The 25,099-nt window shown below is 39.3% G+C and overlaps 1 protein-coding gene across 1 annotated transcript; it reads left to right on the top strand.

Annotated features, from left to right (window-relative positions):
• Positions 1 to 4,450: 4,450 nt before the first annotated feature.
• LOC134376105 (olfactory receptor 2T27-like) lies at positions 4,451 to 7,915 on the top strand. Its single transcript, XM_063094776.1, has 2 exons — positions 4,451 to 4,460; positions 6,945 to 7,915. Exons 1-2 carry the CDS (start codon positions 4,451 to 4,453, stop codon positions 7,913 to 7,915), a joined length of 981 nt encoding a protein of 326 aa, XP_062950846.1.
• The last annotated feature ends 17,184 nt before the right edge of the window (positions 7,916 to 25,099 follow it).

The raw sequence follows: 25,099 nt of genomic DNA, 5'->3' as shown, positions 1-25,099 counted from the left end.
CAGATCTGGCTGCCCGCACCCTTGAGAAGGAAAGAAAAAACTCAGAAGTCAAATGGTTGGTGTTAGAAAAGCAGATGCATTCAGCTGAAGGAGATGGTAGGCTATCCCATCGCAAAGATTTACATTTACTGGGCAGGGCGGTTAAAGGAAGGGTTGAGGAAATGGAATGTGGGAGACGAAAACAGGAGAGCAGGTGGCAGCTACAGCCCTTAAACAAGGCAGCCATCCCTTGGTAGTTTGTTCCAGCTGCTCAGTGAAGTGTGCTATATGTTGGGGCACAGTTCCAAGTAACTGGATTAAAACCTCCAGTCCAAACCCTTTTTTCATGTACATACAGGTTGAAAGGATTTTGAGAATTGGGAAAGCCTAAAACAGGAATCATCATCAATTTTTCCTTAAGCTTTCAAAGAATGGCTGATGGAATTCCTTAGTCCAATACAGAGGCTCAGTGTCTAGTCCATTTAATGCCTCATGTAAGAGTCACACTATTAGCCCATAATTTGGAATCCAGATGTGCAAAATCTGTCCATTCCCCAAAACCCTCACAATTGTCTCCTATTGTTGGTGGCTTGATTGCTGCTACAGCTTTCCTTCTTTCAAGGAGAAGACTGCATTTTTCCTTTGCTTAGTGTAAACCCTAGGAAGGTAACTTTTTCCTTACAAATTTGAGCTTTGGAAGAAGAAAGTTTACATCCACATTCAGCTAAATGATTTAAAGTGATAATGGTATTCTTTAATCATTTGTCATAGGTAGGGCTAGCAATAACTAGATCATCTACATATTGTGAGAATATTCCTTCATCAAGCTGAAGGGGTCTTAAGTATCTAGCTAGTGCCTCACAAAATATCTCTGGAGGATTTCCAAATCCCTGAGGTGACACAGTCCAGCAACATTAGAAAACAGTTTTGTTGGGGAGGGGGACTTGCCATGCAAAGGCAAACAACAATTGTGACTTCTCTTCAACTGGTATCCAGGAAAATGCATCCTTAAATCCCAAACTGAAAACCAACCATAATTTCCCATCATCATGTACAAGGACTTGGAGCAGTGGTGTGGATATCTTGTATCATCTTATTCATAACTCTGAGATCTTGCATAAAGTGACACTCACTAGTATGAGGTTTCCTTATCGGCAATATAGGGGTATTATTAGGAGACTGGCAAGGCCAAATAAGCTCATGTTTCAAAAACTTCTGCAGCACAGGCTGAATACCTTCTAAGGCTTCCCTTTTCAGGGGATATTCTTTTTTTCTAGGAACTCCTGTTCCTGTCTTCAGTTCTAAAGACACAGGAGTTATATTTTCAGCTCGGCCAGGGACTCAGTCTAATCAAACTGTTTTATTCTCTTGATCATAGACTTTGGGTGGAAACAGTTCACATTTTGGATGTCTGACTCCTAACACTGTTGCTGGAATTCAGAGAGAACTCCCCAGAACAAATGGCCTTGCTCCCACCAAAGTGTGTGGGTGGGTGCTAGGCCACCCAATGCACTCAATTCCTGGCTGGCTTGACAAAATCTGTTACCCTACTCAGGTCCGGCTGCCCATCCCCTTGAGAAGGAAAGAAAAAAACCCACTCAGAAGTCAAATGGCTGGTGTTAGAAAAGCAGATGTATTCAGCTGAAGAAGACGGTAGGCTATCCCATCACAAATATATAGATTTACTCAGGAGTTTTTAAAGGAATTGTTGAGGGAATGGAACATGGGAGGTGAAAAGCAGGAGAGAAGCGGATGTGAGTTCCAAGGGCTCCATTTCTATGGGTCAGGTTCAAGGTCTCACCAAGTCCTCATCTGGTTTCTGTTATCATCTTTGCTGTGATCTCAGGACCCTGCAAGATTTTGATTTGCCCGGGCATACTTGGCTGGTGCCCAAGTTCAGCTTCAGTCATTTGGCCTTGATCATTTCTCAAAACTCTACAAGTCTCAAAGAAAGAACTGTTTGTTTTGCAAAGCAGTAATTGGCTTCTTGGCCTTGTTTTCCTACGTAGCGAGCAAGATTAGAAAGTCAGGGGATGGGAAGAAAGAGTGGAGAGAAAAAACTGTCCTTTAAAAAATCCTCCCTGCCTTCGCAGCCCAGGCAGTTTTAGGTCCTAATATGGCTTCAGTCCTGCTCACTCCAACATCCATATCCCTCATGCGTAAGTTCCTGATAGGATGATACTCCTTCATATGAGCTTTAGACCCCAGTCCTCCAAGTGTCCCTCCTCATCCCACCGAATGGGAAAATGATGTGACCCTAAATTATGAAACACCCTCGTGATGAAGCATTCTGGAGATACCAGGGGAGTCCCTGGTACCAGCCTTTCTGGGAAGAATCATCTCCTATGTCACCACATTTCTATGCTCCTACTGGCCCTTGGGCACCACCAAACAGTTCCTGGATCACATGTTAAATATTTGAGTTCTCATTTCCAGCAAGGCACTGTGGTGTCTCTGCCACCTACTAGCTGTGTCTTGAAAATGCCACCGCAACTCTCTGCACCTAAATTTCCTATGCTAAATAGTGAGGTGGAAACAGGGCGAACTTCATTTATTTTTGTTAGAAACTAAATAAGACAGGCCATAGCATCTAGAGTTGGGGGTGGGGTGGACTGCTTTCTGGAAGACTTTCTAGGTGTGGGGTTTGCATCATGTTCTCCCCTCTGTCCCAAGGAAGTAAAAGTACTCCCAGAAATACCACCAATCCAGGGAGGGCCAACAAATATGATCCTGGCAAACACTACCTTAACTAAGTGATGAAGGTTAACAGCACCTCTGATAAGTCATGTTTATGTCATGTATCCCCTGATATGATATAGTATCACCTATACGGCTGTCTTAGTTTTTTTGTGCTATTATAATAGAATACCACAGACTGGGTAATTTATAAAGAACACAGAGTTATTTCTTATAGTTCTGAAGACTGGGAAGTCTAAGGTTGAAGGACCAGCATCTGGTGGGGGGACCATCTTGCTGTCCCATTGTAAAAAGCATGTGGAAATGAGAGAAGACATGAGAGAGAGAGAGAGAAGAGAAAAGGCAAAAGTCTTTCTTTTATCAGTATCCCACCTCCACGATAATTCACTAACTCCTGTGATAATGGCATTAATTTATTTATGAAATCAGAGCCCTCCTGACCTAATTACCTCTTAAAGGTCTCATCTCTCAACACTCTTGCATTGAGAATTAAGTTTCCAACACATGAACTCTAGGGAACATATTCAAGTCACAACTGTGGCAGTCTACCCCAAAACACATAACCCCAGTCTAGTAATCACAAAATATCAAAGAAACCTGTCACCTCTCCTCCAGGGTGATGGAGATGCAAAGGATTACTCAAAGCCCATTTCTTCTGAGCAGTGAGTAGCCCTGAAGGGGTTAATTTCTAGGAACCCTCAAGAGAGAGGCATTGCTCCTCAGAAAATTAAACCCAAACTATGGTCTTCTGTCTGTATTTATTCTTCAGGCAGGAAAGTTACAGAAAAGAAACATAGTTGGTTACAAAAGAACAGTAAGATAATTGTCATGGCAACAGTCATTAAGTTTAGCTGCACCAAGGACATCTGCCCTTGGAGCCCACAATTTTGCTGTGTTACAATTCTTTATCTACAACAGAGAGTTGAGCCTGGGGAAAGTTTCCTGTCTTTTGGAAGCTTAAATTTCTCTGTGTAATTTTAAAAAGTCAGGTTGTACCTGAAGGGCCTTGGAAGGTAGGCCCTGTGAAACACATTTGCTTTATAGATGTTAGTATTTTCCACATTTGCCCTCCCCTTTTTGAAAAGAAAAAGCAAAAGCTACAGATCAAGGTTTCACATTTAAGACAAAAACATTTGGTTAAAGCAAAGTAAGTATCATTTAGCATGGCAAGTCCTTTTAAATTTATCCCAGGTGGGGACTGATGATGTCATCATCTCTCAGGGCTGTGGCGTTGGCATCACTCCTGGTGCTGTGAATTGGGGTGTAATTGCCAGTTGTTGAAACTCCAGAATGGGGTTCCATTCCATGTAATAGCTGATTTTGCATCCAGAGAGTTTGTAGATGTTCACCCGTCCAGGACACTGCTGCTTCCAAAGCACACAATCTTTGTAAAATTTCTTGATCAATTACAAATCTTTTGCTTAGGAACAGGATGTCTCATCCAAGTCATGAGCACCCTGTTTAAGGCTGTGAAACTTTAGAGAATTGCTTTTGTAGACAAGATGATAGAAACCCAATTGAAGAATATTGTACAATATATCAGACCAGTGTTCTTCAAAACTGTCAAGGTAATTTTTTAAAAAAGAGACTAAGAAACTGTCATAAACCAGAGGAGACTAAAAAACCGTAAATACTAAATGAAACATGGTATCCTGGATTGTATCCTTTAATAGAAAAATTGCATCAGTAAGAAATTGGAGAGATCCAAATAAAGTCTGGGGTTTAAATAATAGTAATACATCAATGTTCATTTATTAGATTTAAAATGTTCACCATGGTGGATGGTAAGAGAAGCTAATATATTGAATTCTTTGTATTATTTTTATGTCTTTACTGTAAATACATAATGGTTTCAAATTTAAAAGTTTATCTTTAAAAGCCAGAAAAAAAACCCCAGAAAAACTCATATATGTGCATATTACATAGCAACTAATTAAAAAGATACATACCATTTTGTCATTATTAATTACTTCCAGGGGGAGAGGTGGAAATAGGTCATATAATAAGTGGCTTTAACTAGTTATTCTTTATAATTATGTGTTTTCAAAAACTTTTTTCACTAATAATATATATTTATATTTTACTTGTGAGAAGCCATCAAAAAAAAAAATTACTGGGAAAACCAGACGGCCAAGTTGCATGATAGTGAAGAGCTATGTTTGTTCTGAAGGACAAATCTTTTTGACACTACAGGAAACTTTCCTTCCCTATGTGGCTGCTACTGGAAGAAATTAAATTTTTCCACATCTTCATGTAAATTAAGCAAGGATTTACAAGAATGTCTTATCTTGTGGATGAGTCAAAAATCAATCTCAATAAAATAATACCCTAAGACAAGCCAAAAATGTGGGAAATCTTTAAGCACCCAGGAGAATAAAATTCTGGATACACAGGGTAATCCCCACCCCAAACCTTGTTTTGAGCAAAATCCAGTGAGTTGGAGGTAAACACATCAATTAGTGGATGTCCAGGGACTCACGTCCTCTGTGGTTTCCTATTTGCCTCAAGTCCTCTGGGGCACTTGCTGTTGCCATGTGCACTTGGAATTGTCTATATAATGTCAAAAATACTTCCTGCAGGTGAAAACCAAAACACTCAACTCTCCCAGCACAAGGCCTCCTTCAGCAAGTGTCCTGAAGCGTCACCACTTGAAGGAAGAAGCATGATGCGCTGAGAACCCAGCATGTGTAGGTGCACAAAGGCAGGTAATCTGGGAGAGGCCGGCCTAGCTGCCTTCATTATACCTGCTGCTTTGCCCCTCTGAAGTATAGTTCTTCCCCTTAATAGAGTCCTTTGTAGCAACTTGAGAACCAGGGGAGAATATTTAGTTTAAATAACTGGGGGCTAACATTATGAAGATTTTTACTAAATTAAATTACCTTCTGGGCGGGTTTTTTTTTTAATCTTTCACCTCCTTGTACCCAAGAGCTTTTCATGCCTTCTGTCTAGAACTGCAACAGTTAGCTGATGGAATGACACAGTTGTGGCCCTAGAAGTGAGCAAGCCTAGTAAATATCAGTGAAGCAGAATTAACAGTAAATTCTTAGAGTGTCTTCATGTTTTCAGTGGGAATTTAAACCCTTCATTGTTTCTGCCAAGAAGCACCGCTCAATCAGGGCTGGTTGGGAAAATGGGAAAATGAGAAATCTTAATGAACTCCTCATGTCATGATCAAAGTTTTGTTTGTTTGTTTTTTGGGTTTTTTTTTTTTTTTTTTTTTTTTGGAATCTGTCTCTTACCCAAACTCTTAAGTACATTAATTTCCTTACAAGTATGTTTAAAATATCCGATTTGCAAAAGTATCATCTGTGTAATTAGTTACATGGTCATAAAAACTACATTCCAGGTTTAATTTCAAAGCTGTTCCAAGCTGTGTAGCATAGAGGGGTTTTTTTCTTCCCATTTCTACTGCCATAATTTTCTGGGATGGGTATCTTCCAACTGGAATGTAGGCATAAGATAATTTCTCATTTACAGTTGATGCAATCTCATTTAATGATTATTATTAAATTATCCTGATGTGGTTTACATTGGGATGCTATGAATGAATCTAGAGAACAACACAATCCTAACTGTATCAGCTCATTCCTCTGTTGATGCAACCTCAGGTAATTGGCTGTAGTAAAATTTGTTTGTGATCACAGGAAATGGGTTTGTCTTCATCACTGGGGCTTAACAGAACATACTAAGCAGAAGTCCAAGAAGTAAATAATAAAATATCCGAGAACGCAGCATCTACACCATGAAATCGAGAAGAGTCATAATAGAAGCTCTGAGAAGCATTGTAATAGATTGCACTGACTGCTTCAAATTCCTTCTTCACCCCCCATTACCACGATGATTCACTGTGGGTGGAGTTTACTTCCCCACTTTACTGATATTGCCTTCTACATGTGACTTGCTTTAGTCACGGGAATGTGGTTGAAAGTGACAGAGTTTGTTCCAAGCTCAGGCCTTCAGCTGAAGCATATGGTTCCACTTGCCTGTTTCTGGTTTCTGCCGTCCCCCATGAGAGCAGCAGGCCCCAGGATGAGAGACGTGTAGTGGAGTATGCCTGAGATTGGCCGTCAGTGTACAGCAGAACACCCCAGCTGACTCGCAGACGTGGAATTTTAAAAAATTACACATTTGTTCTCATAGACACTGAAATTTGGAGAACTGCCTTTTACATTACATTATTGAAAGAATAGCTGACCAATAAAGCATATTTCAAAAGGTCTTATAACATTTCATTTGCCTTTTCTTTTCCTTGCCTTTTTCTTTAATAGGTTCAACCAGATCAGTCACAGCCAAGGAGGGAGGAAATGAAACATTTACAACAGATTTTATCCTTCTGGGACTCTTCCCCAATATGAAGTACGTCTGTATCCTTATTCACACTATCATCCTGATCTACCTCGCTGCAGTCACCGGGAACTTTACCCTGCTCCTCCTGATATGGATGGACTTGAGGCTCCACACCCCCATGTACTTTCTTCTCAGCCAGCTCTCTCTCATAGACCTGGCCCTCATCAGCAGCACTGTTCCGAAGATGGCAATCAGCTTTTTCTCTGGAAGGAGGAACATCACACATCTTGCCTGTGGAGCTCAGATATTTTTCTTCTTTACTCTTGGAGGTGCTGAATGCATCCTCTTGACCCTCATGGCCTATGATCGTTATGTAGCTGTATGCAACCCTCTGAGATACGCAGTCATCATGAACCAGGGGGTCTGTGTGCAGATGGCCATAGTGTCTTGGATTGGGGGTATTTTAGCTTCAACAGCTCATACAATCTATACCATGAATATACCTATCTGTGGCTCCAGGGAAATCCACCATTTTTTCTGTGAGATGCCAGCGATTATGAAGATCTCATGCACAGACACTGCCACCTATGAGCTGGTTGTCTTTGTGATGGGCATTGCCTTTATTGTCATCCCTTTTGGACTTATCATGACTTCCTACACCCTCATTTTTCTCACTGTTCTTCATTTGAAATCCCTCAAAGGTGGAAGGAAAGCCTTGGCCACATGTACCTCTCATCTTATGGTAGTAAGTTTTTATCTAGGACCATGTGTTTATATGTATATGACACCTGGTTCCTCCCACACCCCTGAGCAGGAGCAGGCTGTGTCTGTATTTTGCACTGTCCTCACACCCATGTTAAACCCCCTCATCTACAGCTTGAGAAACAAGGATGTGCTGGAAGCTCTTCAGAAGGTCCTGGGAAAACATCCAGTAATTCAACAGAACACATAATAGACAAGGTAGAAAACAAAAATCTAGAAAATCCAGAGGCAAAGACTAAAGGAGTGTTCATAATTGCATTTTTCAGCATAAGGGCATTTGATGCAGCCCTATGGGTAAATCTCATGGTTGAATTCAATCTACAGTTTTAATTCAATCATAAAAAAATTGTTAAAAGCTTTTTCTTAATCAGTTTCTAATTGTTTACACAAAGGATTAATCCAACTGCTGTTCTTCAAGCCTGTTGATGAGCATAAAGCACAACCTTCTCTTCCTGCGCCTGTAATATTGAGACATTCATCAGCGTCCTTGAGACTCATCTCTGTTCAGTGTTGCTGGTGATTCAAATCTTGCTAATTCTCAGCATTGGAAGCACCAACTTTCTGGAAATACAAATTTGACTAATAAGTTTAAAAGTGGGTCTTATCATGGGCAATCATAACATAACTTTTCTATCTCTTGAACGCCTGGAAAACCCAAAATTTGGGGTCTGTTTCCCTTACCTATATTGGGTGGAAACTTTCCTTATCATTCTCTGTTAAGAAAGTTTTCAGATCATTTACATTGTAGAAAAACAGAAATTATATGCATTGTTCAAAAACTAATGCACCTAAACTTTAGTAACAACAGCAAGTCTGCTGTGGGTGAGTGAGGCACAGATGCCTTCTCTCTCGGCAATTTTCAAGCCACTCTTACCAGCTCCAGGTTTAGACCCTTCTACAGGAACTCAGGAGAGAAAGGGAAAGTGAGGATCTGGAAACACTTTACGTACCTTCTGCCTACCTACCTGTCTGTGGAAAATACTAAGCAATCTCTCTGGGATAAGTACATATTCACAGCTACATTTCTTTTTCTTGTAAGATATTTTAACTTCTTAACAACTCTCATTCATCAGTAAAATAGTGTAGATAGGTCACCATGAGTAAACAAAGATAAAAGTGACTGGATTCTTTATTGGGGTTGTCAGTGAAGGTAAAGTAATTGCCATAGAAGGGAATGAGTTGAAAAGAATAGAGGGCCATGAGTAAGGTTTGGTTAACCAATAGAGATGAGTGAAATTTCAGTGGGTTATATGAGCACGAGACAGGTGTTGCACAGGGGACCTCAGAAGGTGATCCATGCTGGCATGTGAAAGACACAAATTGCTGCCTCAGGCCAGAGTGGAGCTGTCTACCTCTCCACGTAGATCACAGATCAAAGGCAGGGAGGCCAACCGGATGCTACAAGATCAAAGGCTGAAAGGGGCAACTATGCAAGCTCTATTTTTGTGACTTTGTGACAACTTCTTTTAAGACAATATCATCCTCATTATGAAAAAAAGACATTAAAGTCTCATTGGAATTGGTGAGTCTCAAAGCTAGGGCCCTAGTCAAGTTTCTAGATGAAGTAAGGTTTTCTTGATTTTTTTCTGTGACTAATGAAATGTCTCCAGGCTCTCAGCCCACATGAATCACAAGGAAACTGTGCAATGAAAATATACTTCCATAATCATTATCAACAATAACCAGTGTTATTCCCACACAGGAAATAAATTTAAATTGCATTATGTAGTATTTAACACTCCCCAGGTCACCAAAAATCAAAAAGCAGTCAAATCTGTTAGGGGATAGGATGTACAGAAAAGGGCATATCTTGTGTATGGCTGGTATAAATGTGCAATGTTATGCCTTTTTGGAATACAATTTAATATAATTAAAAATTGCTTGCCCTTCTCTGCAAGAATTCTAATTTGGGGAATTTTTCCAAATAAATGAGATATAAATGTTAATAAATAACATGTTCACATGCAAGATTTTGGTGAATTATTATTCAAACATGAGAATCACCAGAATGATAATGGCTTAATAAATTGTGGTACATTCATATCATGGAAAATTATGCAGCTTTTGTAAACAATGATGGGAAACTATACAAGATAACTAGGAAGATCTTAATAGTGGATTTGGAAAAAGAAAACAAGATTCAAGGTCAAATGTATATAATAATAAAAATTAATTTTTAATAAAATAGTGATCCCAATCCTGCTAAGTGCATGTGTGCGTGTGTGTGTGAGTGAGAGAGAAAGAGAGAGAGAGAGAGAGATTTTATTAATAAAAGTAATTAGATGACTTCCATGGTTTTACAGGAAGATGGAGCTTGATCTGTGGGTGGGAAAAAGGGAAAAAGTGATGTCCATAATTAAGTAAAGTTAAAAGTAATGTGTGTTCCCATTTGGGTATGTAAATTGTGTATCAGTATGTACGTGTTTTGAATAATGTGCATAAGAATACGCAGGGTGTGGTAATGGCGCTCACCTATGGCTAAAGAAGTTTTAGGTGACCTTTACTTTTATACACGTCTTTTACTATATTTACATTTAAATCTGACAAATAAATACTGTATATATTAATGTAGTACAACATGATGTTTTGGTGTATGCATGCATTGTGGAATGGGTAAACCAAATTAATTACATATTTATCACCACAGATACTTATCTTTTTTTATGGTGAGAACACTTAAAAATCTATTCCTTTAGCAATTTTCAAGTATACAATCCATTGCTATTAACTATAGTGACCATGTTGCACAATAGATCTTTTGAAGTTATTTCTCATATTCAACTGATCTTTTGTATCTTTTGACAGACATCTCCCCATTTCCTTCCCCACCCCCCACTTCAGACCCTGGCAACTACCATTCTACTCTCTGCTTTTAAGTTTGACTTTTCTAGATGATACATGTAACTGAGATCATTCAGTGTCTGTCTTTCTGTGCCTGGTAATTTCACTTAACAGAAAAAGCTATACATTTATCTGTGCAACAAATGACAGAATTTCATTTTTTAAAAATTTCAGTCCCTGTTTATTATATTTTCTTTAACCATTCTTCCATTGATGTGCACTTAGTTTGATCTTATATCTTTGCTACTGTAAATATTGGTGCAATAACACACATTAAAGAAAATATAGTCTCTTCAATAAATGGTGCTGTAAAACCTGGGTTGCTACATGCAGAAGAATAAAACCATACCCCATATATCATTATCTACAAAAATCAACTCAAAATGTATTGACCACTTAAGTGTAAGGCCCAAACTATAAAACCACTAAAGGCAACATAGAGGGACTCTTCAGGACATTGGTCTGGGAAGTGTATTTTTTATTTTTTTATTTATCATTATATAATGTAGTTGATTTTTGTACCCCTTTACCAATTCCTCTCCTTACCCCATCCCGTTCCCCCTTTCCCACTCTCATCAACATCATATCTGTTTTCTTTTTTTGACAAGTTCAGGAAATTATTGTGATTTTTGTGTCTTTTTCTATTTGTTTGCTTATTTATTTATTTGTATTAGCTCCCACACATAAGTAAGAACGTGGTATTTCTGTTTCTGTGCCTGGCTTATTTCACTTAACATAATTTTCTCTAAGCTCATCCATGTTTTTCTTTTGAAGTTTTTAATGAGACCTCAAAAGCACAAGCAACAAAAGCAAAACCACACAGATGAGATTACATCAAACGAAATCTTCTGCACAGCAAAGAAAACAATTGACAGAAGTGAAGACACAACCAGAAGAACAGAAGAAAATATTTGCACACTTTGCATCTGACAAGGGGTTAGTATCCAGGATATGTAAGGAACTCAACCAACTTAATAGCAGCAAAACAAATATAATTTAAAAAACAAGTAAAAATCTGAATCAACATTTCTCAAAATATGACATACAAAAGGCCAATGGGTATAAAGAAAATGATCAACATAACTAATCATCAGGAAAATGCAAATAAAGAATATAATGAGGTATCATCTTACCACAGTTAGAATGGCTATTATCAAAGAGACGAAAAATAACAAGTGGTGGTGAGAATGTAGACCAAGGGGAACTCTGATAAGCTGTTGGTGGGAATGTAAATTAGTACAGCCATTATGAAAAAACAGTATGGAGGTTTCTCAAAAAATTAAAAATAGAACTCCCATATGATCCATCAATCCCACTACTGGTAATATATCCAAAGGAAATAAAATCAGTATGTCAAAAAGATATCTGCACAACCATGTTTATTGCAGCTATATTCACAATAGCAAAGATGTTGAATCAACGTAAGTGTCCACAGTGGAATACTGTTCCACCATAAAAAAAAAAGAAATCCTGTCATTTGCAGAAACATGGATAAAACTGGAGGTCATTATGTTAAGTGAGGTGAGCTAGGCACCTAAAGACAGATACTGCATGATCTCACTCACATATAGAATCTAAAAAGTTGATCTCATAAAAGCAAAGAGGAGACTTGTGATTGCCAGAGGATGGGAAGGGCAGGGGGAAGGGGAGAACGTGCAGAGGTTGGTCAAGGGGTACAAAGTCACAGACGGATGGGAGGAAATATTTCTAGGGTTCCCTTACACACTGTGGTGACTATATTTAATGATAATGTGATGTACATTTCAAAATAAAAAATGAAATAAAATTGCTGATATCACTTTGACATACTGATTTTCTTTGCCTTAGATATATACTCAGTAGTGAGACTGACAGGTCATGTGGTGGTTCTGTTTTCAATCTTTTGAGGAAAACTCGTATTTTTTATAAGGCCTGTACTAATTTCCATTCTCAACAATAGTGTACAAGGGTTCCCTTTTGTCCACATCCTCACTGTAGTAGATTGAATTATGACCCCCCAAACTCACTGAAGATTGAATTGAATCTTGTGTCCCCTGAGATTTACGTATTAGAAACTTGGCCCCCACCGTGGCTATTAAGAGGGTGGGAAACCCTATTAAAATGTTATTGAAAGGTGGGGCCTTGAAGAGGTGATTGGATTGCAGGACTGTGCAGTAGAGAATGGATTAAAAATGGCAGTCAGGGATGTGGTTCAGAGGGCTTTAAAAGAAGAGAGGAGAGTCTGCCTCTCTCACTGCTCTCTCTTGCCCTCCCCACTCCACCATTTCTGCAGTGTGATGCCTGCCATCGCTGAAGCCACCACTTCACAAGATGTGTTTCCTGGACTTTGAACTTCCCTATTGTATGGCTAAACCACATATTACTTTTCCTTCCACTAGTGGATGAATATTTTGAGTTGCATTCATTTCTGGCTATATAAAATAGTGCTGATATGAGCATTCATGCCTGAGTCTTTGGATGGCCAGAGATGTTTATTTTGGGGGGTGTCGGGTTGGATCACAGACCCCTCTGCCTTGTCCTGTGCATCTCCTGAATCAGGTAGTTGAAAAAAGATTCTGGCAGCTGATAACAAGATAGACATGCTTTATTCTGACATGAGCCCTGCCAGCCAGTGGTTCAGAGCTGCTGCCTTTTATACTGAAAGTACACAGTAGTGGCCATGAGCCAAGGAGTACATATGGGCGCACATGTGCAGTTATGCTACTGTTACATAACTTGCCTGAAATGGATGTGCTGAATCATACCCAGCCAGATATGAGGCGAGGGGGCCTGACTATACTGACTCCATTTTCACCCCCCCAATGCTTCAGGATCCCTCACTGTACAATCTATGTGTCTGAGATCCTCCATGACATTCCCTTAGTGAGAATGGCTGACCATTGCATCCATAGGCCGCAGCAGCAATATAGGCTGCAGCAACATGCCACCAAAACACAGGCACTTCCTCCCTGTACAGCTAACACCCACCTCCAGGAGGACAACATATTGGCTCACCATTCCTGGAGGGGATCTCTAGTCATTTGTGGACAGTGTGAGTTTCACCGGTTCATTGCTGCAAACTTTGCTAAGCAACATTATGTGACAGTCAGGCTTATACACACAGCATTCTGTTCAGGCCAAGTTCAGGCAGCAGTCGTCAGTGGGATGATCTCCCACAGGAATCCTGCGGCCACACTGGTAGGAAACTCAGTGCATATATATGCTCCCAGTCAACTGTGCTGTTGGCAGCCACAAGACTGTTGGCAAAAAGACAAAAAAGTTGTTGGCACCAATAGAGGGAGTTCTCATCCCTCTGGCAGAACACGTGCCAGCTTACCATCCTGGAAAGAATGGTTGCAGGAACAGGTGCTATGGCTCTATGCAACAGAGCCTCCACTGGGGAGGGCCTGCCCTTGTGGGGTCTGTCATTCAAGATTCTGACTGTTGGCCATAACGCCATGTCCACCCCTTCAGGGAAGGGGGTTGGATGGATAGCCTTAGTCCCTTTTTCAGAAGATCATTGCACTATTCAATCATTCCCACTGCTGGGGATGATATGGCATGTGTAATTTCCACTTAATAGACAACTGGGAAGCCCATGTCTGTACTTCATGTCTAGTAAAGTGCGTTTCATTATAGCTCTCTGTGACCAGGTGCCGACAAGGCTATTCAGTGCCTTAATAGTGCTTACTGGGTCTGGGGACTTACAGGGCTATACAAACAGAACACCTGTAGCCATATCAATGGCTGTATAGATATACCTGAAATTCTCTGACCTGGACAGTAGTCCCCCAATGTCCTCTTGCTGTCAAGTCAGGGGCACCCTTCCATGAGTTATCTGCTTGTTGGTATGTGGCACCCACCAGGGATGTGGACTCTCTTGAGTGTACACCAGACAAATGTGTCATCCTATTTTATGAGCCATTGACCACATGGTCTTGCAGCCAGCATGCTGCATCCATTGATGTAACCAGTGGCCTACATCAGTGGCTGGATCTCTTTCTATCTATCTTATCTTAGCCAATGCATTGGCTACATCATTGCCCAGACAGGCTAAGGGGAAGTATTCTGTGACATGGAAAAGAGTTACTTTCTTCTCATGTCCTAATTCCCATAACTCTTGCCACGTGGCTTGTCCCCACAGGGGTCAGTGGCCTGCCACTATCTACTTGGATATTTCCAAATCGATATCCAAAGGGAAAGTCCCTCATGTATGGCCTACTCACATTATTCCAAATGACCTAGGAGCATTGGAGCCAACTTGGTTGAATCTGTAAGAGAATCAGAAGTTAGTAAGACATCATCTGTAATGAAACATTGTAACCATGTTGGGCCTAGTCCACTTGGCTAGGTCCCCAGCCACTAAACCATGGCAGATGGTTGGACTATGCAGGTAGCCCTGGGGCAGCACTTAGAAAGTCCATTGCCTGCCTTCCCCAGTGAAGGCAAATTGATCTTAGCTATGAGCCAAGGTTGGGATAGAGGAAAAAACATTTGTAAGGTCCAGTACATAATGATAAGTTCCTAGCTCAGTCATCAGCTGATCCATCAAGTTGTGACCTGAAGGCACAGCCACATGCAAAGGTTGTACTACTTTCTTCAGTTCTTGACCATCCACAGTCATTGTCCAGGTCCCATCAGGTTTTTTCACTGGCCATACTGGGTCAGTAAGCGGGCTATGTGCAGGATGAATAATGCCAACCTTTTCTAACTCCAATATAGTGGCACCCATCTCTGCATGTCCTCCCAGCAGGTGATACTGTTTCACCTTGACTGCGCGTATTGACTTGGGTAATATTTGTGGGTCATGTTTAGCATGTCCCAGAACACAGGCTTTACTCTCTGTATCCACAGCCAGAATTCTCTGATCAGCATGTGCAGTTGTAACCCATAAAGTACATCTATACCCAACATGTATTCAGCTAGAGTAGATACATACACAGTATTTACATGAGGGGGCAATCTTCCTATGCCCAGCAGCAAGCACACAGCTTTGACTTTAGTATCATGTCCTCCATAGCCATCAGCATTCACTGTGGCCCCCAGAAACTTATCTGGGTTGCCGTGTATCAGGCTACATTCTGTGCCGGTATCCACCAGTGCTAACACACACTGTATATCTGTCTCTGACCAATGTATTGCCAGTTCACCATGAGACCTCCAGTCCTCATCTGTCCCCAAAAGGTGAGCACCTCAGCCTGCTCCCTAGCTGAAAGAGAACAGTCCATCCACCTCTGTGGAAGTAGCCATGAAATCTTTCAGATTCGCTGGGAATACTTGATCATTTGCCTCTTTAGGAAGTTTGGTGTAATGCTGTTCAGGGTGCAATTGCTGCCACAAGGCAAACAGGACCACATTTGGTTGCCAGTTGATTTTTTCCCTATCAATCCCTGCTGTAAGCAAGTCAAACCACATCTGCAAATGGCTGGTCTTGCTCAGTCCCTTCTGGGCAGCATCTGGACATTTTGGGGGAACTTGGTCTTCACCACCTTTCAGATCCCCTTTGTTTGTCTCCTTCCCTGTGCTTCACAGACTGGCAATGAGGGTCATTACTTCATGTATAGAATGACCAATGTACGGGGTCAGTATGGCCATCAGTGTCCCAAAGGATGTTGATGGAGAATTTTGAAGCACTATCTCTCATGCTGCTGGTAAAACATTCATCGTCCAGGCCATGGGTGTTCATATTGAACATGGACTGCTGCATCCCGCACTCCCAAGTTATTTGGACCAGCTTGGCATATGTTTGCCATCTACTCACAGTTTTGGGCAGTTCTCTGGCATTTGTCCACATCTTCCAGATGGCTGCATCCACCCATTCCATCAAGGAGTGGTTATGCTGTCCTGGTGCATGTCTGCAGCTGTTCTGTAGCTGCTGTTTCAGGGATGGGTGCATGGTGATAGAGGCTAAATTTTCCATCTCATCAGCAGAGCACATCACACTATCCATCCCTAGGTCCCACGGTCACAGGAGCTGAGCAGCTAGAGGTTCACCCTGTTTTGCCAAAACTGTTTCCCCAAGTTAACCAACTCAGTTTGAGTGTAGGGGACATAAGTAGTAAATTGGGTCACTTGTGGGTTGCCTACCAGTTGTCTGTCTGAGCCCATGGGCTGTTCATGCTTCACTTTCTGATGTACAACAGGTCAAGCCAGGGGATGCACAGTCTCCCTCAACTTCTCCCTCAACTCACCATTGGGTTCGTCATCATCTCCTATGTCATAAGCAGGAGTGACAGGTTGCTGTACTTCAGCCTCCAGAACAAGTACCCATGCTTCCAACATGTCTGCTTTCGGCTGCAAATCTTGAAGCCACACCACTTCATAGAATGCCTGGTCCGTGTTGACTCATAGTACAGTTAGCAAAGCCAGATGCCAGTCAAAAAGAAAGTGGCTGCTGGGTACCACATACTTGTGGGTAGCCACATTTTCTCCCCCTCCTGAGGGACTAGTGGCTTCCTTACCTGCTCAGAATCCTGTCTACTAAACCAATTGTCAGGCTGGATCACAGACCCCTCTGCCCCATCCTGTGCAGGCTGTGAGTCAGGTAGTTGAAAAGATTCTAGCAGCCAATGATAGGATAGACTTGCATTATTCCAATGCAAGCTCTGCTGGCCAGGGGTCCAGAGCTGCTGCCTTTTATACCGAAAGTACACGATAGTGAGAATGAGCCAAGGAGTACATATGGGCGCACATGTGCAGTTATGCTCCTCTTATGTAACCTGTTTACAATGGATGTGCTGAATTATACACTCTGGATATTAGGTGAGGGGGCCTGACTATACTGACTCCATTTTACTCATGGGGGCACTTAACTGGGAGTGGAATTTCGAGGCCATACAATAGTTCCATGTATAACATCATGGAGAACTGCCTTTTTTCACAAGTTGGCTGCACTATTTTAATGACCACCAACAATTGTGAGGCTTCCGCATTCTTCACATCTTTACTAACACATGTGATCTTTTTGATATAGTCATCTATTGGCAATTAACTATTATCTCATTGCTGTTGGTTTTTAACTAGAATTTCGTTGGAAACTTGCATATATCTTTTTTGAAAACATGTTTATTCAAGTTTCTTGCTCAGCTTTAAAGACTGACAGGTTGTCCATTTTATTATTAACTTGCATTGTTCTTTTTATGTTGGGTACAGTAGACCATAATTAAATATATAATTTCAAATATTTTTGCATATTATGTTACATGTCTTTTTATTTTATTCTTAGTGTTGCTTATAGAACAAAAGAAAAACTTGTTAAAGTTCAGTTCATCTTTTTGCATTTTTTTTTTTTTTTTAAGTGGCTGGCCGGTATGGGGATCTGAACCCACTGACCTCGGTGTTATAACAGCATACTCTAAACAACTGAGGCAGCCAGCCAGTCCTTTCTTTTTCTTTTCCTTTTTTGTGCTTTTGGTGTATTCTAAAAAATATTTGCTTAATCCAAAATTACACAAAGAAATATTCAAATGTCTCAGTAAGAATTTTATAGTCTTTAGCTTTTATATTTAGGTGTTTGATCTGTTTAGAGTACTATTCATCTGTGATTTGAAGTAGGAGTCTAACTTCATTCTTTGCATGTGAACATCCAATTTTCTCATCACTTGTCAATAAGGCAATATATTTTGCACTAAATTTTCATGGTCTCTTTTTCAAAGTCAATTTACCATAAATTAAAGTTTTTAATACTGGACCAGTGTAACAATGAGCAATGAATATATTGATTTGATCATTACACATTGTACACAGATATCGATATTCAATACTATACCCCGCAAATATGTATAATCAATTAAATTTCAATAAAAAAACTACACCTGCAAATTTATTCCATTGATCAACATGAGTCTATTTTTATGCAAATACCACACCTTATTACTGTAACTTTGTAGTAATATTTGCTTGTCATCCAATCTTTTTCAGATCATTTGCATATTCAGTTTTATTCAAATTTTCATGTAAAATTTAGGATGAGCTTATCAATTTCAGTAAAAAAGAAAGTTGGAAGGTTGAAGGGATTGCATTGAATTCGTAGGTCAATTTGTGGAGTATTATGATTTTAACAATATTAAATATTGTTATCATTGTATATTTGATGTATTTTGTTCATTCAGTTTTTTGATTGACTTCACTAATGACTTTTTAAAGTTTTTCAGTGTAAAAGATGTGCACTTTTTGTCATTTCTATTTTTTTCCTGTGATGCTTTTATTAATAAAATTGTGGGTTTTTTTTTTTACTTCATTTCAGATTGTTCATTTCTGGTATATAAAATCACAGTTGAATTTTATATGTTGTTCTTATATTTTGTAACCTTGCTAAACTTGTTTATTTGTTCTATTAGGTTTTTAATGAATACCTTACATGGGATTAGGTAATGAATATATGACAATTATAACTTTTATTTTGTAATCTGCTTTTTGAATGTTAAATGAACATCACATTTGGGAAATAATCCCAATTGATCACTGATGGAGTTTGGATGTATTGTCCTCCCAGAACTCATAGAAATCTGATCCTCAGTGTGGCAGTTTGAGTCACAGGGGCAGATCCCTCATGAATGGGTTAATGCTCTCCCTAGGTGGGAGGAGTAATGAGTGAGATCTCGCTCTATTAGTTCCCATGACAGCTGATTGTTTAAAAGACCCTGGCACCTCTTCTCTCTTGCTCCCTCTCACCATGTGATCTGCTTGTACCCACTGGCTGCCTGCCACTTTCCACCATGAGTAGAAGCAGCCTGAGGCCCATGCCAGGTTCAGCTGTCCCCGAATCATAAGCCAAATAAACCTCTGTTCTTTATACGTTACACAGTCTCAGGTATTTCTATTTTAGCAACATGAATGGACTAATACACAAAATTGGTACCAAGGAGTGGGGTGTTGCTATACAGATACTTGAAAATGTGGATGCAGCTTTGGAACTGGGAATTAGGCAAAGGTTGGAGGAGTGTGGAGGACTTAGAAGAAGACAAAAAGATGAGGGAAACTTTGGAACAGTTTAGAGATTGGTTAAATGGCTGTGACCACCAGATTGCTGATAGAAATGTGGCCAGTAAAGACCATGCAGATGATGAGGTCTCAGATAGAAATGAAGAACTTATCTGGAATTGGACAAAAGATCACCCTTGCTACACCATAGCAAGGAGCTTGGCTGCATTGTGTCCATGCCCTTGGACTTTGTGGAAGGTGGGACCTAAGAGTTGTGAACCAGAATGTTTGGCAGAGGTAATTTCCAGGCAGCAAAGCATTAAGTAAGCTGCCTGGTTACTTTTAACAGCCTACTCTGAGTTATGGTGGCAAAGGCATGATGCAAAGCCAGAATTTAAAAGGGGAAGCAGAACATGAAGATTTGGAAAATTTGCAGACTGGCCATGTGGTAGAGAAGCTGAGAGCAAGAGAAAAATGCAAGGGTGAAGCAGATAAATTGGTTGCTAAAGACATTAGCTTGGTGGTGAGGCAGCCAGATGCTAATAGCCAAGACAATGAGAGAAAAATGCCTGAAAGCATTTGAGAAGTCTGGAAGGGTGCCCCTCCCATCACAGACCCTGAGGCCTAGAAGGACTGAGTTGTCCCAGAGGATGGACCTCAGGAACCTGCTCCCTGCATTCCAGCTGATCCAGCTGGAGCAAGCCTTCCTCAAACAGCCCAAAGTGTAGTTCATGGAGCAGCTCTAGAGAGTAGAAGCCTGAAACCTCAGTGGCATCCACATTAAAAGTCTGCAGGCCGGCAGGACATGAGAGCAGTGGAGGCATGGCAGCCTCCACCCAGAATCCAGAGGAGGTATGGAAAAGTCTGGGGGCCCAGGCAGAGACCTGCTGCAGGGGCAGAGCTCCCACAGTGAGCCCCCACCAGAAAATGTCTAGTAGACCCAAGGCAGTGGGGCTGCCACCAGTACCCCAGATCTGTAAGACCACTGGCAACATGCAGCACCAGCCTGGAAAAGCCACAGGTACCAGTGCAGCTCAGTGGACTGCACATCACAGAGCTGTGGGAGGAAGACTGCCCAAAGCTTTGGGGGTCCAGATGCCCCATTGTGCCAGGAAGCAGGAGTTGTAGTCAAAGAAAATTATTTGGGAGTGTTAAGACATAATGTCTTTTGTGCTGGGTTTTGGATTTGTTTGGGGCCTGTTTCTCCTTTCTTTTGGCCTATTTCTCCCTTTTGGAATGGGAATATGTAGCCAGTGTCAGTTCCACCATTGTATCTTGGCTGTAGATAAATTTGGTTTTGATTTTTACAGGTTCACAGCTGGAAGGAGTTTTGCCTTTGGTCTTGGATGAGAGTTTGGACTTTGGACTTTTAAATTGGTGCTGGAACAAGCTAAGACTTTGGGATGGAATGATTGTATTTTGTATGTGACAGGGACATGAGTTTTGGGGGACCAGGGGTCAATTGATGGAGCTTTTGATGTATTGTATTCCCAGAACTCATGGAAATCTGATCCCAAGTGTGGCAGAATCGTGGGGATGGATCCCTCATGAATGGGCTAGTGCTCTCTCTAGGTGGGGGGAGTAATGAGTGAGTTCTTGCTCTATTAGTTCCCACAAGAGCTGGTTGTTTAAAAGACTCTTGCACCTCCTCTCTCTTGCTCCCTCTCTGCTTGTACCTGCCAGCTTCTTGCCACTTTCCACCAAGAGTCGAAGCAGCCTGAGGCCATGCCAGATGCAGCTGTCCCAGAATCATAAGCCAAATAAACCTCTGCTCTTTATAAATTACCGTCTCAGGTATTTCTGTTATAGTAACACAAAATGGACTAATACAATCATGCTTTCTAACAAATTTCATATTTTTCTAGATTCAATTTGCTAGTATATTTGTGGATTTTGGTGTCTGCATACAAGAGGGATAATAATATATTATCTTCCTTTTTTGTAATGCCTCTACTAAATTTTGGAATCAGGATAATACTAACCTGACAGAAGAAATTGGAAAATATTCTCATCTCTTCAATTCTTTGGCAGTGTTTGTGAAGAATTGGTATTAATTCTTCATTAAATATTTGGCAGAATTTGCGTTAAGCTACTTGTCCTTGGGCTTTTCTTTGTGGAAATATTTTAAATTAATTTAATCTATTTCCTCATTATAGGTTTATTGATATATTTCTCTCTATGAAGGGATATTTATATATTTAATTTCTTAAGTTTATTTGCATAATTTTTGCTTGTTAAAGTATTTATTTTTAACTTGTAGTATTCTGTGTTTCTACATTTTCTCTGCAGTTGACATGAAAGAATCAGAAATAATAATGTGTAAAAACAAGGCTTTGGGGCAATCAATGAATGAACCATTTGAAGAATGTAAATTATGACTATAGCTGCTATACTTAATGCTTACATTGATTGTGTGCACAAATGATGTACTGAAAATAAATTAAGTTAGTAGAGCATGTTTGAATTTGGATTTTATTAAAATGACAGATTAAATCTGCCTCCTCTTTTAGATAGGATGGAAAATTAAATTTTCAGTAGGAAACAAATACAAAACAACAAAGTAAATGAAGAGTAGCATGAACAAATAAAAATATGATGTCAGAATGGTTAATACTAATTTAGTAAATAAAATGTGTTACACACTGTTCTAAGTCATTGACACATACAGACTTAATACCTAAACATTAAAATATACAACTCAAAGATTTATAAAAATGACAAATTGATACACTTGCAGTCATGTTAGGTGACATTAATACCATCATATGTATCTAATGTATTGTGGTATAGCTAATAAATGAAGATAAAGGATGTTAAATAACTTCATTAGAAAATTTGACCAATTAAAAATACAAATAGAAAACCATTTCTCACCAGCAAACTGAGGATACACATTATTTTCAAATGCCAGAGAAAATTATTAAAAATGGGAGGTTTTAGGCCTACCAATTATAAGTGTCTTCATAAAAGCATAAACACAACAGACCATATTTTCCAGGCACAATGAAATAACAATAGAAACAATAGAAACCCACAAGTACTGTTAGCTTCTTGTGTTAGATGAGTAATATTTACCATACACAGTAATATTTACCATCCATAGGTACTGTTCCTGTTGTGGAGCACTGTTATTTCAGAAATGTATGCAAAACATAAAACAAAATTTTAAGTATTAAAAACCAATTACACTGAACAAATTATTATTACTAGAATGTATATAGGGTTGTGTGTGTTCCAAATAAACATCAGAAATTTCAAGAGTGTCTCTGATGAGATACTGTTGTCTGCCAAAAAAATCTATGTGAAATATTTTACTTATTTATACACTGTAGATATTTGTGCTTCTGTGAAAATATTATATATTTCAAAAACTTTTAATGCATACAACTAAAAATACTTAAAACATTACAAGAATTTTTAAAATGCTGAATAAATTTAAAGGAAAGTATAAGCAATTCCTAGGAGCTGAAGTAAATAGAGAAACATGGAGGAGACTATTCAATCTAAGAATCAAGTGCTCCCTTAAGATACTGCCTGGTTGCAAACACATCAAATTTATGTGGGTTTTCTATTTTGCCCCCAGCACAATTGGAATAAATAAAGAAATTAGCTGACTGCAGAAATCCTAAAGGTGCTATCTCCCAAAAGCAAAAACCAAATGAAAAATGATAAGGCACAAAAGGAAATAAGCTACATGAATAAACAGTCACAAGAAAATAGATGCCACATAAACATTAATATTGGCCTTATTTTTAAAATATTTAAGTAAATAAAATGGGAAAGTAGGAAATCAAAATAATTTGGAAAGAGCAAGAAACTCTAAACATGGTAAGACATGTATTAAAAACAGAGAAATCTAAAAAAAATGTAGTAAACATTAAATTTATGAGTTAAACGTGAAATTAGACTGAGCTGATGACAGGACTAGTGAACTAAAATATTGAGCAGAATGAATATAGCCAAATAGAGTAAAGAGGGGAAAGTGATACAAAATATAAATATAGTACTGTATATTTTTATTTCAGGTAAAATTGGTATACTGAGTATAACATATAAACATTAAAGATAATCAAAATGATGCTTATTTATAAATTTCCAAATTTTGAAACCAGTTATGAATCTTTGAATTCAGAAATTTTTTTTATCAAAAAAGCTTTGTATCAGTATTCAAAACAAATATTAGCAAAACTGCATAAAAATAAAATAGAAAAAATTGCTTGAAAGAAGTGACAGAGAAAGAGAGATCAACTACAAAGGTAAGAACAAAATCTGCATGATTTTTTTGGAGCCAGAATATAGGGAAATAAATATTGAGTGCTGAGAAAAATTATTATTAAGGGTAAAATTGGATACTTAACTAAGATATCTTTAATAGACACACATAAATTTAAACATTTTCAAAAGGAAAAACACCAGCATTTAATTACCAATATAAGATTCTTAAGAGTTCACTTCAAGGAGAAACATTTTTTGTGTGTGAAGGGCTGAGAATCAAAATAAAAAAATGAAGAGGATGATATGGGAATATCAACTTATGATGAACATTGAACTAAAAAGAACCAAAAAACAAAAAATAAAAAACATGTCTTTGGCAGCACTAGTTCTGAACATATTTAGATGTAACAAAATTATAACCACACATTTTAATTAAATTAGTGGCAAATCCTGCACTATTGGAATAATTTTACCAATGGCAGAAGAATCTATTCCTTAGAATTTTTTTTCATAACTAGCTGTGTAAAGACTGATGTCACTTCTGTTATAAATTTTACGGAATTGTGGTTTCCTTTTTATCAAAACCGATTAGCACAAAAGGACTGACAGTGGCATAGACATTAAACACATGCTTCTGGACATGTGGGAGGACTGGGTCCTTTGTCCATAGCAGAGTTGAGAATGATAACACGACGAGGTTCATCCGGTACATGACCACAAAAAAGCTCAGCAGCAGCAGGACGGTTTGGGTGGCCTTTTCTTTTAGGAGGCTCTTGGGGACAGGTCAGTGCTGTGAAGGTTCTGGGATTGCCTCTGATGCCTGCACAAGAGAACGACTATGTGTGCACATGAAAGCAGCATAATTCCCACAGAGAAGACACTGCTGGATAGTTTCAGTGTGAAAAACAAGCTCCTGACAATGGGCTTCACGGGGAAAGTGAGCAGCCATCATTGAGGACCAGCAAGTTGGTCTGGGTCACATTGGAAATAGCCACAGTGTAGAAGATCAGGTCACTACTGCAAGACAAACTGAGGGACCCAAAGAAGACAAAAACATGGATGGTGTAATTTATGAATTTATGTTTTAACCTCACCAACCAGGAAGTGCTGGCTTTAAAACATAAAGTTTGATCTAATTATATACAATAACTTGAAAAACAATTAGAAAATTAGGAAAAACACAGTTCCAGTCCAAATTCAACATCATAAAATTATAAAAGTCCTTTCAGAAATCTATACATTTAGTGCCTCATAAGACTTATGAAATTGATCTTTTCATCTGAAGACAACTATTGTATTTAGTGATGACTCAATGAGAGAGGAGTAAAGTTATAAAAAGAGAATTATCTTAACATATTATTGAGAAAATTCTGGTTCATTTCACCACCAACCCAAGTCTTGAGCTCTCTCTGTTAAT

Source organism: Cynocephalus volans, chromosome 4 (genome assembly GCF_027409185.1).
Source record: "Cynocephalus volans isolate mCynVol1 chromosome 4, mCynVol1.pri, whole genome shotgun sequence".
Taxonomy (NCBI): Eukaryota; Metazoa; Chordata; class Mammalia; order Dermoptera; family Cynocephalidae; genus Cynocephalus; species Cynocephalus volans.
The sequence above is the reverse complement of the archived record's forward strand: the minus strand, read 5'-3'. Positions and strand labels throughout refer to the sequence as shown.